This window comes from Physcomitrium patens, chromosome 14 (assembly GCF_059467195.1).
Source record: "Physcomitrium patens ecotype Gransden chromosome 14, ASM5946719v1, whole genome shotgun sequence".
In the NCBI taxonomy this organism is placed as follows: domain Eukaryota; kingdom Viridiplantae; phylum Streptophyta; class Bryopsida; order Funariales; family Funariaceae; genus Physcomitrium; species Physcomitrium patens.
In genome coordinates, this window is record NC_143423.1 from 10,596,762 (window position 1) to 10,610,312 (window position 13,551).

A 13,551-nucleotide genomic window follows, 5' to 3' on the forward strand; every position below is an offset into this window, starting at 1 on the left:
TTGGCAAGAGTGAGAAAGGCCTCACTCTTGCCTCTATATATAATACTTAACTAAGAAATATGTGGCGACATGCTATAGGACCTCTAATATGCATCCAACTTGTATGACACATGTCTAATTTATAAGGCAAGTTTCTTAGGTGTATACCATATGTCCAACTTGTACTACAAGTGGTCAAAATATTGACACATGGCTTCCATGTTGGCCAAGTTTTCAACCTATTAATCACCTATAGATATGTATAAAGTCAAAGTAGCATCTATGAAGTTTTTGGAAAGCTTTTCATAAGATATCATATTTATCTATTTTGACTTACTTCTACCTATTCTTATTATCTAGATGATTATCCAGATAAATATGTATGTCCATGATATTAATAAGATAGAAAATCAATTTTCAAGAGATTCAATTCAAGAGCTATTATTCATTGATTTATTAATAAAAATATTGTAATTGTCACGATCTTCATGATAATATAATAATAATAAAAATAAAAAATAAAAAATAAATTTTAAAAATGACATGTTCATTTTTGAATAGATGGCAAGACATAATATATTTGGTATCATAACTTTAGAAGAGACTTCTAATATATAGTGATTTTATGGAAGGTAGAAACAATTCCTAATGGTTTTACAAATGTTTTGTTTGAATAAAGTTAGAGAGGCCTCAATAATGATCAAATATCAAGGATATCTTCTTGATTTAAAATGAGATATTATCACTGATTGAGTAGACCTATCAATTATCTTCAAAAAAAACAAAAATAAATGTATGTTATAAATATAATTTATCATATCTTGAACTTCATCAATATGTCTTCACTACTCTTTGTGGAATCTATTCCTAAAAAAAGAGGTAAAGTCATCTACAAACATAATTATTCCAATAATTATTTAGATAATATGAATAAATAGAAATAAATAAAAATATATTAAATTAATAATATCTTACAGAAAAGCTTCTTAAAAGCTTTATAGATATAATTTTATCTTTATACTTCTCTAAAGGTGATTAATAGGTTGAATACTTGGCTAATAAGTTAGCCATGTATTATATGTGTTGGTAGCTTGTGATACAAGTTAAATATGTGGCATACATTTAAGAAACTTGTCTTGCAAGTTAAGACACATATCTTACAAATTAAACATATGTCAAAGGTCCTATAGAACATTGTCATGTAGCTCTTATTTAGATAATATATATGGGGGCAAGAATAAAGTCTTTTTCACTCTTATCAATTCCTTTCTTGCTTCTACTATAGTTTCAAGAGTCTTTAGTTTTCTTATCTTTTAGCAATAGCCATTCCAATTTTGTTAAAAAAATATACATACTTTTTTATTTCTATTTTGTCATCTTTCTTTGAAAAAAGTCTCAATTATTTATTTGCCTTTAATGGAGCATATTTTTATCAAAATTTGAATTCAAGATTAAGTACTAATGAAAAAAATAACAAGGTTTGTTAGATACTCTTACTAAATATTTTTATCTTGCATTAAAAGAAAAAGATGTAGCTTGTTATCAACAATAAACAATTCTTTTGAAGTCAAAGCAATTTCATCTTCAAGCTAAAAAAATCAACATTAATTATTGATTTAATTTTTTTAAAGAAATTTCAATCAAATATGTCTTCAAATCCTTCTATTAATGATATAAAAAATAATCAATCTAAATCTCATGATATTTTCAAGTTTGAATTCAAGAATAACCTACTTTGTTTTGAAGGACATTTATATTTCCAAACGATGGAGCACAATTACATGTTCTTCAAGCTGATCAAAATTTTCCAACTATATGAAATTTTGGATATAACAAGACTTTAAAACTAATATCTAGATATCTTTGGTGGCTTCAAATATGAAAGATAATTAAAGACTTTGTACAATCATGTGATGTTTATTCATAATCATGGTGTAATATTGTAATATGATCATTAAATGAAAGAGAAAAAAAATATTATATTATAAAAAAACCTAAATAAAAATAATATAGCAAATTATCTTAAAAACATAGATAATAGAAAAAGGGTAATAAAAAACAATAAGTGTTCATATCACCTTTTTGTAAAAAATACCACTACTTACTTTAAAGAGCCAAAAATAGACAAATTAAAGTAGTTAAGAAAAATAATTAATATAAGCATCTTTGAAAAGAAGTAGTTTTTAGCAAAATTTACCTTAAAAAGCCAAAAATTGATACCTAAAGAAGACTAATTATAAACTAAGATTGAAATCAAATCCTAAGACACAAAATCAAGTACCTAAAGTAATTTTGAAATTCTTTGGTTGATTAGAGAGTAGAATTTGAGAGAAAACTGGTGATAGGTTCTTTGGCATCGATTATAAATGATTTGAGTTTGTATTAATTTTATAACGGCTTTGCAAAGTTAGTATTGATTTGAATTACTTTAAATTTTAAGAATTATAAAGAATTTCTACTTAAGAAAATTGTATAAGATTGATTAATGATCTATAATTAAAATTTTGCAATTACATCATTGATATCATGTTAAATTTGTATAATAAGTTTGAACTTGATCTAATAGTTTATTTAATGATTATTAGAATTTAAATATATTAGGATCTTGGAAATTGGAGTTTAAAGGATTAGTGAGGGTTTCTCAGATTTATAACGATCCTCCAATTGGATTGATTTAAAAGAATATATCATGTTAATAGTACTATATTATTAAACAACTCTTTTGCTATTGGTAAATTTTGCATATAATAATACGATACATTTTTCTATTCAATAAGATCAATATGTCTTAAATGTAAAAGAAAAAATCTTTTATTTAAATTAAAGCATTTCAAATTAATTGAGCAAGTATATAGAATTAAGACTACTAATTATTTTATATTTTTATCACCTCTAAAAAATTAAAGATTTATTTTTTACTTTATTTTTTTAATTGCTTTCAATAATTAAATTTAAAAACTATCTAATATTATTTCTAATTGTAATATCTCTTTAAAATTTAGAAAAAATATTTCTTTGAATAAATGTATATACAAGAAAAATCAATTATCTCCTCATGGTGGTGTTTCAACTATTTATTCAATATTTGAGAATTGATGGCAGCTCATGGTTATTTTTCTTACATAGATTTGCTAAAATCAAAATTTCTTAACTTGGCTTTCAATCAAATATGCTATATTATAATAAAAAATTATTTTTTAATCAAAATAAATTAATCAAAATAATGTAAAAAATCACATATAAGGATTTTTAAAAGGTTAATATGGCTCTAAAAATAAGATCAAAGAAATCAAGTAAAAATCATTTTTAAAAATTATTTAAAAAAAATTGAATGTCAAATCTTATTTTTAATACAAAAAAATAACTTATTGATACACAATTCAAAATCATGTATTGATAGATTCTTTAGAAAATAAAATACAGAAACAACCAAATAATAAAGAATGACTCTTAAAAAGAAAGAATATTACATAAATAATTAAAAAAAATGATTAAAATAAGAAACAAATCTATAATTAAATAGAACTCAAGAATGACTTAAAATAACTTAATAATTCATAACAACATAGAAGAATAATATAAACAAGCATTATACATTAGCTTGATTAATCTTATATTTGCCTACCATAGGATATAAGTTTGTATGTTGTTTATAGTTGTTTCAAAATTAATCAAAGAATTAGATATATCTTATTTCATATTAAAATCAAAAACACATGTGCACTAACTTCTAGTACTACTAGTGTGTACATGGAGTTCTATAGGATATGGTAGTGAAAGTACAAAGAATGAGCCACTTTTAAGGAACAACAAAGTATGATTCATGTGAGCAACGGAAGCTTCCTCGTCATTTTCTCATTGATGAGAAACTATCACACCCCCGCTCCCTTCTAATGACGTTATCGACGACGACGACCAGTGTCTACGTTTGGGTTGGAAACCCGATGAATCTTTGGAACTGTGGACTCATGAGCTCAACCCACCACGGCAAATCGGAAGCTGTCCAGTTGAGTTGCATTGCATTGAGTCGATGGTCGTGGAATTCGAGCTACGGAGCGGAAATTGCCGGCCGCCAACCGTCGCGATGGAGTCTTCTTCTCCCAATCGTCATCTCGCAGCAATCTCCTTAGCTTTCCACACCAAAGAGCTACAATCCTCATGTGGTGTCTGTTGGCTGTGTCCTCTAGCCACAATTCACGCATCGCACCCAATGCATGCATCGCACCCAATGCATGCATCGCACCCAATGCAGCTCCGCGTGCGGCCACACTGATGGTTGCACCATTGCGGTGGCTTGTCTCGAAGGGATGTGCTGTTGAGCTCTCGAGACGGCGTCACACTCGTTTCGTCAAATCTCTATCAGAAGGTGCGTATATCATGTGTTGGCATCTGCATTGGTTCAAATGCTTTTGACGCCTCCGACAACAAGTGGTCGGGGAAAAGTTTCGGCTTCTTTTTCCAGAGATAATTCTCTCTGGCGATGATTCGCACTGCCCATGCGCTCTTGACGAGCCTCGGGAGCAATCCCCACGATCCTGTGCGAGTTCTTGAATCCTTGAGCATCTTTCACAACCTCGAAAGGTCTACTGAAATCGAAGAATTCGATCTTACTGACAAATTTGAAGAAGAGGATGCGGTGAGTAATGTCGAAGGAAGAGGAGAAGCCTTGTCCTACAAAGTCGAGACCAGTTGAGCGGGGCGTGGTTCATACCCGCAGCAGAAGCTGTCGAGGGTGTCTGTTCTACTCCAGCATCTTGCGAGACAGCAATCAAAATCCTACATGTTACGGCTTCAGTCGCAGCGTTCCCCAATCATACAGAACCTTGGAAGTGAGAGAAGCTACAAAAGATTTCAAGTATGCGTGCGTGGGCTACGGCCGCCACAAGGAGGTCACCGCAAGCTCACCGAATGATAAAGACACCGAGATCAATGGTGAGCTCCCGCTATGCGTCGGGATTGAGATTCTGGCAGACAAAAGGCCTATGAATCAACTACCTCAGAATACCAAGCACGAGGGAGTAGATGAGCATGTGCGCAATCCACTGGTACGTCCTGGAGCTGCACCTGGGGAGGATTTCACGTCACGGTACTGTAGAAGTGCAAACAAAGTGGCTGCCGCAGTTGCGACCAACATCATCAGATTTACTAATGGGGTCAAAAATACTATGGATGACATACTCGGCTCTAACGATGACAAGAACAAGTAGACTGGAATCAACGGAGTTCTGCGCTCGAGCCTGTTTCCAACTTTGACGTGAACAGCTAAGTGTACAAATTCGTGTTGAAGAGAAAAGCTCCTCATTCCATTCGAAATCACAAGCTGTAATGGACTGATTTTTCGCTTCGAACTTGAAAGAATTATTGATCGTGTCATTAGGGGTTAAAAAATATTGCACCAAGTAAAAGATGCTGAAGGATTATGGTACAGGTCTGGAGCTGAGCTCCACATCTAAGCGATAGGTAAATACTATCAAACTATAGTATAAACCAGTCTGAGACTAAAGACGAGAAGTATGTTGCAGCGGTGTCATGGAGAATTAGACTTTTACCGGTTCATTGCTGACAGTCTCACTGAGCTGACATGTTAGAGTCTCCTTCAACAATCCCATAGGCAGCAGGCAAACCATCCACGTTTTGAAAATCTACCACGAGGTATACTTTGAGAAGCAAAAATGGCCTGCAAGTCTATTCTTCGTCACCCAACCATTCAGAGAGTGCCTGCATTACAGCTTCTCCTTGATTCGGTCCATCGCTGGACTCCTCTGGCAGATGGGCGTCTGTGGTGTTGGAAGTTTTCTCCGGGGGCAGCACTTCCACGGGCGTCGCAGGAATCATGGACCACCAATCGTTGACACGATTGAAAAATTCCTCCACGCTTTTTCTTCGGAAGGGCAACTCAGCAGTGAATTGATCAATGAGAACTCCGGCCAAAAGATATCGGAAAGGAACAAACCAAGTAACGATGCCCGCTCCAAGAAGAGACCAGAGTACCTCGTTTGTAGACTGTCCCACATAGACGATCAACATAAGTATCTTTGAAAACGGAATTGATTAGAAATGTTCGGGTATCATGTGAAAATATGGGTACAAAATCACAATTAAGAACAGTGAATGATTGAAAATGGATAGCAAGAGGGAAGATAATCACTAACATGCAAGTCGCGAGAGAGTGCAACGCTCCGCAGTTTCAGCAGAGCAATATTTGTATTTTGAAGGAAGTCTTCAAGTGAGGTCAATGCATCCTTAAGCGCCATGATTTTTTGAATTGTGTTTGTTTCTGGTTGATCCCGAATGGTCAGTTTTCCGAAGTCATCCGTAAGACGTCCTTGCGCTTTCAGGCCTCGCAAAACGCAAAGTATTCCCGCGCAAGTAAGAAGAATCGTGGGAAATACGTAGCGGAGCCAGTTCCTGGATGTCAACACAAATTTACATTTCACATCAGCAAGATGAAGAGCAGCAAATTGTACTCTAAACGTTTATGCTACCAAATATTTGAATGCATTTGAGGCGGATGAGGTATGCGTAACGTACATGTACACCACACCCAGAGCTGCAATTAAAAACCCTGCAGTTGCTCCAGGCTCTTCCCACCGTTTCAATTTTTGAACGTTCGTAGCAATTATTGAGAATGGTAGCAAAAGCTCCTGAAAAATAGTGAACCTCACACGAGCTTAATGTTGGTATGAATTCATTGTAAGACATCCTCTCCAGCAACATGTAGACGAGAAAACATGTTCTACAAATTTTCTTTGAATCTGGCGAAGTGATCTACTTGGAGATGAGAAGCTCCACCTTAAGCAGATCCACATTGTTTGGAATACCCTTCAATTTAGCTCCATCAATGGTTGCCTTCGTTTTATCAACGACACGGCTCTGTTCACGCCATTCTCCAACTGCCCGGTCTAAATTCGTCAATCCCCCCACTGAGAAATTCTTCCCGAGCACTAAGCCTTTTGATCCCCCTTTATGAGCTTTCCAGAAGTTCTGGGACTTGATTGAGTCCCACGTTTGCGATGTCATCCATTTGGAAAGATAAATGCTACCATCCTCGCTCACAACGTTCTGCCCAGTTCCTACTTGCTCCTCCTCTGCCCCATTTGATGCAGACAACTCCTTGGCCTTTGAGTCTACGCGGCCAGCCCAATTCGTGACTGCAAGGGCCTCGAATACCAGCTCCGCACTTGGAGCATCCTTCGTGGAACAAAACTGGAGTAGGCTTCTTGAATCATCTGGCGAGTGACCAAGAGCGTGCTGAACAGCCTATTTCCAAAATGCAACACATTGACAAGTTATAAATGGCAAACATTAGGTACATGTGACGCCCTTCATCAATACGAAATCAAGTGCCTCTTAGACTGAGGTCCAGAGCGAAGAGGATACCTGTAGTCTGGCAATGCCATTCGAAGCAGATGCAAGCGCCCTCTTACTCCCCAGTACCGACCCATCCATGTAGTTCAAAGAAGGGTCATTATCTCTTGGGCCATACTCCCGAATGAACCAATGTGCTAAGACAATTTCTTTGATGATGGCTAACCAGATGTCACGCCGTTTCTCGCCTCCAAAATTCACAAACTCTAGTATCCATGGCTCCGAACTGAGAATTGAAAGACAACATTTTGACGTCAGAAACCAAGACGTATAACGCCTGTGTTGTAAGAATACACGGGCCGCCTGCAACAAGAGAGGCACAAAGGAGAACCATCAACGAAGCAAAACTAGGCAAAGTGGTGAAAAGACACCAGCTGCATTGCTTACTCTGGGCTGGATGCTATAGAGATAGCGGAGTCAAACAATTCCGCTCCAAGGGGTCCAACTCTTCTGTTATCAATAACAGCATCCCCGCGTGTCAAGTCCAATCTGACGGGAGCTTGGTGCGAAGTTAAGCTGTTAGCCTGGACAGTGCAAACTTGATCTCAGAAAATAACAAGTTATAAGACTACAATATAAATTTTATTGCTACTACTTGCATGTTTGGCACACATAGTGAGAAGTCTCCATTGCATCAAAAAATCCAATTGAATTTAGAATTTAGGGGAAAAAAAAATCGATTTATCTGCACAGCTAGCAGTAATGTTTGTTTCAAAACTCATTGAACTTTAATTGAAATTCATATGACGAGGAACAATCAAGACAAAATCACATCGCAATCCACTACTGAATTCAAAAGACGGTGCTCACTTCAAAATACAGAGCGCGATTAGTAAGCGTAAGTCGACCAGGCCACACCATAGTGCCATTCCATTTCTGCACTGGTTGTCGTTTATTTTGTCCGACACTAAGGACTTCTTCATCCGGTTCAAGGCCAAGGGTTGAGGCCTCCATCTGCTGATAGTTCTTCCTTTCGTCGAGTACACTGTGGATACATGATTGACTTACAATCAGAACAAAAATATGAAAACCACCTGCAAATTAAGAGCTAAAATCTCGATGTCTCACGGCCAGATCACAGATAAAATGATGCTGTCGAGCAATATCATCTTCAAGCAACTGAGATGTGGTGCAGAATAATGAGATCCCAACAGCTGGACACCGTCAATGTACTTACCCGCACAGCTCTTGGATATATGTGTCCCATACTTCAAATGATAGCCCCTTCATGTCATGAGTGAGGACCTTATACAGACTGTGTGCTGTCACTCGATCCGCAGCTCCAGAGATCGAGGAAGCTATCCTAATAAATGCTTCTTCTCCAACTAAACCTCTTGGCTGGCAGCACGAAGGCACGAGTTATAAGAACATATTGGAGGTCTCATCAAGATCACGAACTGTTCCTCTTGAAAGTACCCTAGATTCTGCACGCCTTCTATCAACAATACAATGAAGCAAAATAATCAAGCTCAATTACGCATCTGCTTGCACCATCCTCGAAAAAATATGATAGCACTTGGTTGAATACTTACAGGTTTTGATCGTTTACTACCATTATTTATGGACCTAAGATCCTCTTGGTAGGGCCGCTGCCATGCTAACATTGCTGTGAATGTCAAACGCCGGAAGGCTGCATCCTGTTTAACCATAAACAATCTCAATTAATTGGTCTAATTTAAAGATCTCTATCGTCGTTATGCTAACAACTTTTCGCACTATGAATCACGTAAAAGATACCCTTAGACTACCAAAGCAGTAGCTGTCAATGATGAAACTGATCTTGCTAATGCAAACTGATCCACAAATTTCATATCTGAAACTAGCACTTCTTTAATTGCAACAAAGGAAGCACATAAAGGTCGCGAAAAGGATTAGAAAGGATGTTTACTGAGAGTGAAGGGTGAAAATCAGCGTCCGAGCGAACCAAATACCGAAATACGCAAAACTCGACAAGATTCCGAGCATCATTCTGAACATAAGTAGACGCAGTTGCTTCAAAGTCTGCCCTCATCTTCTTTCCAGTCACTCCATTTAATCTAGGGTACATAAGAACAGAACAAGGAGCTCGGATTATAACAATCACATATGCCACATTTGTGTTGTTATCCGTTAACACAACAAATCTACATTATCCTAAAAGTCCTTGCAAGCGATAAACCTGACTGTTCCAACAAAAGCGTCATCATTCAGACTTCCAAAAGGGTAGCAAACCATGAATGACGGCATATGTACTTGCGAAATATGGTGTGGTTCAAATTTGCCTTCACCACTGCGACCGCATGACAAACTGCTACCACATTCTGTTTCCGGAAGCCAAGATTTCCATCTCAAATCAACCATATTACTTCCTACACCTATTCCCTAAATCCGTAAAAAGAATTGAGCGAGCAAAAGGCGAAAGAGCTGCATTAAGTGTCGTCGAGACATACCTGCTAAATTGTTCGATGACATTTATGGCAGCTGGAGAGAGATATCCTCTTGACGTTTGAGCATCTACTGTGTGTTCTTTAAACAGAAGTTCCTCTTCAAAATCAGTATATTCATTTTTCTGTGGAACAACTGGTTTTTGTGCAGCTTCTTCTCGCTTACTGTGCTCATTTTCCTCCCAAAATCGCATTTGTTTCGGAATTTTGAATGAAGCAGGTAGCCAAGATTTCGGCTCATTAAGCCTAAATTCAGCAGATTTGTATTCTGCAAGCCAATAATTTGTCAGTTTCAGCCCATAGCAGTGTAACAGAACCAACCAAGGGAATTGCATCATTAGACGGCATTTTGAAAATATCTTGGCCAGGCCAAATGAGACAGTTGAGAATGGAACAACTTAGAACCAAAATATATTACGAGGTTTGATTGAAGAAGGTACCTGCTCGAGTAGAGTATTTAGAATAATTCATATTACCACTTAACAGCATGCCACTTTTAGATCCGGCTGATTGACCCATATCGTGAGATCCAAAGCTATGAAGTTTGCGAAATCGTGGCTTCCCAACACTTATCCTTAGTGATTTTGGCAGGTTGTCTCGTACCCCAACTTGTGACCTTTGGTAACATACTCTTTTTCTAATTTGCAATTTCACCCTAGAATTTGCAACCGCTGCTCTAATGCTTCTATTGCACATTGAGTTAGAAGAAGCCACTGTATGTTTCATTGTCGCCATGTTCTCTCGTGGAACTAATGTACCAACCATCTCCGCAGAGTCTTCTTCCACTTGCTACAAGGCAAAAGAAAAAAAAAAAAAAAAAAAACTCTAAATGTTGTCCTCGCAGGCCTCACTTTAGGTCTTACGATCCAAGAGTACGTTCTCCAAAGTTCAAAATGATATATTCTGCAAGGTACAACAATAGCTTAGAGATTTGAGTTTACCATGTGATATTTGGTAAGCAGCACCATCACAACTCATGCCAAGCACAAAACAAAAGTGGAGGGCACACAAGGTCGATTAGTCATCACAATTACACCGCTGACACTCCACAAAGCTGAAAGAAACAAATGCAGATTAAAGCCAGGACCTCATTATTATTGCAAAAATTCGTTAAGCAAGACATCTCCTTTTTACGATGCCACCAAAGCTATTTTGACAGTAAGTAACCAACAGTGGGAGTTGGAGAATAACGGAATCAATGTGAGGAACCCAAGAGCAGGAGATTCAGCTTAATCTGAGAAGATATTGCAGGTTACCACCCAGCGTCAACAGCAAAGCCATTCACAGAAACTCATATCACGCAGGGCTAGAGAAACAACACTCGCTCACCAAACCAAAAGGTACACCAGGAGCACAGACACACTGCAACTGAACTAAAATTTCTCATGAGAACTCCCAATCACGCAGCTGAATCAAGAAAACACAAAAAACGCTTTTACCCTCTCTCGATATGCGACCTCCGCTTCCGATACCACCTTTCCAACCCCGCAGCGTTCATGCGAAACAAATCTACTCGACGACGACGACCCTGGGAGTTCCAATTCCCTCCTTGCCGAGTACTCAACAGACCAAACGCAGACCCCGAACTGCCACAAATTTTAAAAAGACTCACTCCGATGTTTTAATAAAAACGAAGTTTCCAGTCGACAATGAAACGATACCACACAAGGCGTGTTGCAGGTGTGCCAAGTGTAGCATGATCGGAGGTTTGTTTGAAGGGATGAGAAGAGGCGCAGAGCTTACGAGTGGTCGGACACCACTCGCGTGAATGAAGGCGAGCTGAGGCCGAGCCAGGAGCTGGCAATGGCCGCGTCCTCAAAAGCGTCGCTGCTGCTGCTACGGCGAGCCACGCTGACACCCCTTGGCTGCCACCTCAGCTGCCCATGCGATCCCTCGGATGCACGCCACGTGTCGCGAGGCTTGAAGCGTCGATCTGAGTTGACTCAATACTTGTGGAGGGGAATCTATTGGAATCTCATATTGAATATTCTTAGACAAAGTGCCATTTTGTGACGCAGTTTCCTTTGATAATGGTATTCTTGGTAATTTTATAATGGTTTGTTAGAAACTTTAATTCTTGATGCAAAAAATAAAATAAATAATCATAAACACCTTTCTTTGTTTTTGGCGACTCTTTTGTACTTCTTATTGTGCATGGCTGTATGCTTATGATGTTTGTTATTTAAATGAAAATGAAAATAATAATAATAATAATAATAATAATAATAACTCAGTGTTGTTGGTTGTCTATGCATTTTTTTTAATACATGATGAATAAAATTAATTACAAATTTAGTAGTAGTATATTTAAATAAATCATTTGTTCAATTTTTAGTTTGTATAATAATTTTTGTAAATACATATTGCAACATTAACCAACTTGTTTATAATTAGATCCATAGCTCTATTTGTGGAGGAAGGTTTTAAAAAATAATTGTTTTTATTATCAAATCATACTAAAGTGTAGGTGACTTAACCACCTTCTCATTTATAATACATGGTGGGCTAATCACTTTATCTATTCACACTAGTTTCCTAACTTCTCCCTTCTAATCTTTTTTTACATCAGCTCTTCTTCTTCTTTTAACTCTATTTACACCGAGCCTTCTCTTCTTGTTTTAATTCTTTTTCATGCCAATATTTTTTCTTCTTCTTCTTCTTATTCATTTCTTCTTGTTTTAATTCTTTATCACTTAGTTTTTTTTCTTTCTTTTTTTATAATAATTTATACCCAAGAGTATCCTAAAATTACATCTCTTAAAGAGTGAAAAATATTTTATTTTATATTTAGATTAGATTAAGTGGTATGTATAATTTTAAGGTTAATATTAATGTCTCATAGTTTAAGTGTAATGCCACTTAAGTTATATTTGCTACTTTAATATAATACAAAATAAATTAAAGAAAATATAATATTTTTTTTGATAAATAAAGTCAATATAACAATTGAGATTGTAGTAATTAATGTGCCAACTTAAAAATGACTAATTTATATATTTTTATAATATATTCTTAAAACTAGTTATGTAATACATGCTTAAATTTATTTAAAAGTACCATTCAAATATTATTAAATGACATGATTAATTATCATAATTTTGATTCTTAAAATATATATATATATATATATATGAAATATTTTTTAAATAATTTATTTTTCAATGCAAAAAAAGATGTTCATTTCTGAAATAACATATTAGTTAATTAAAAAATATATATAATTAATAAATTATGGCACCTAGAATAATCAAAATTTATTATAGGAATTTCAACTTTTAATATGTTTGATGCAATTGATGAAATAATCTCTTTGTAAAAAAAAAAAAATAAATAAAAAAAAAAAAAAATGTATATCAATCGAGATTCTATTTATGTTCATGTTTATATTTTTTAGATATATTAAATTAAATTATTTTTATATAAATTCTTCTATTAAAAATATCTTTAATTCTAATTTTTAAATTTCAAATTTTATTTCTTTGCTCTTGTATAATTTGTATAACATGGTATAGATAAGATATTTGTATAGGAATAGATAGTAAGAACTATGGAAGTTTCTAAAATTGAGATTAAATTAGTGTCTTAAATAGAATCTACCATGAAACATTCTAGAAAGAGTTTAGGGCGGTTATTTAAATAAGGCCCAGCATAGAACCTTCTAGAAAAGTCTTAGGGCAGTTATCTAAGTAGGGCCTACTATAGAATCTTCTAGAGGGAGTTTAAGGTGGTTATTGAAGAGAGGTCCATTACCTAAGAATATTCTAGAAAATCCACGGTGATA

The 13,551-nt window shown here is 35.7% G+C and overlaps 2 protein-coding genes across 2 annotated transcripts; one reads left to right on the forward strand and one right to left on the reverse strand.

Annotated features, from left to right (window-relative positions):
• Window positions 1–3,652: 3,652 nt before the first annotated feature.
• Window positions 3,653–6,086, forward strand: LOC112291900 (uncharacterized). The gene has a single exon (XM_024539871.3). It carries the CDS (start codon window positions 4,623–4,625, stop codon window positions 5,184–5,186), a length of 564 nt encoding a protein of 187 aa, XP_024395639.1. The 5' UTR covers window positions 3,653–4,622; the 3' UTR covers window positions 5,187–6,086.
• LOC112291899 (uncharacterized) lies at window positions 5,329–11,492 on the reverse strand. Its single transcript, XM_024539868.3, has 13 exons — window positions 11,210–11,492; window positions 10,211–10,673; window positions 9,777–10,038; window positions 9,236–9,383; window positions 8,880–8,984; window positions 8,525–8,685; window positions 8,158–8,332; window positions 7,735–7,871; window positions 7,360–7,573; window positions 6,772–7,239; window positions 6,511–6,623; window positions 6,132–6,387; window positions 5,329–5,982 (listed from the first exon to the last, which is right to left on the reverse strand). Exons 2-13 carry the CDS (start codon window positions 10,533–10,535, stop codon window positions 5,665–5,667), a joined length of 2,682 nt encoding a protein of 893 aa, XP_024395636.1. The 5' UTR covers window positions 10,536–10,673; window positions 11,210–11,492; the 3' UTR covers window positions 5,329–5,664.
• Window positions 11,493–13,551: the final 2,059 nt, after the last annotated feature.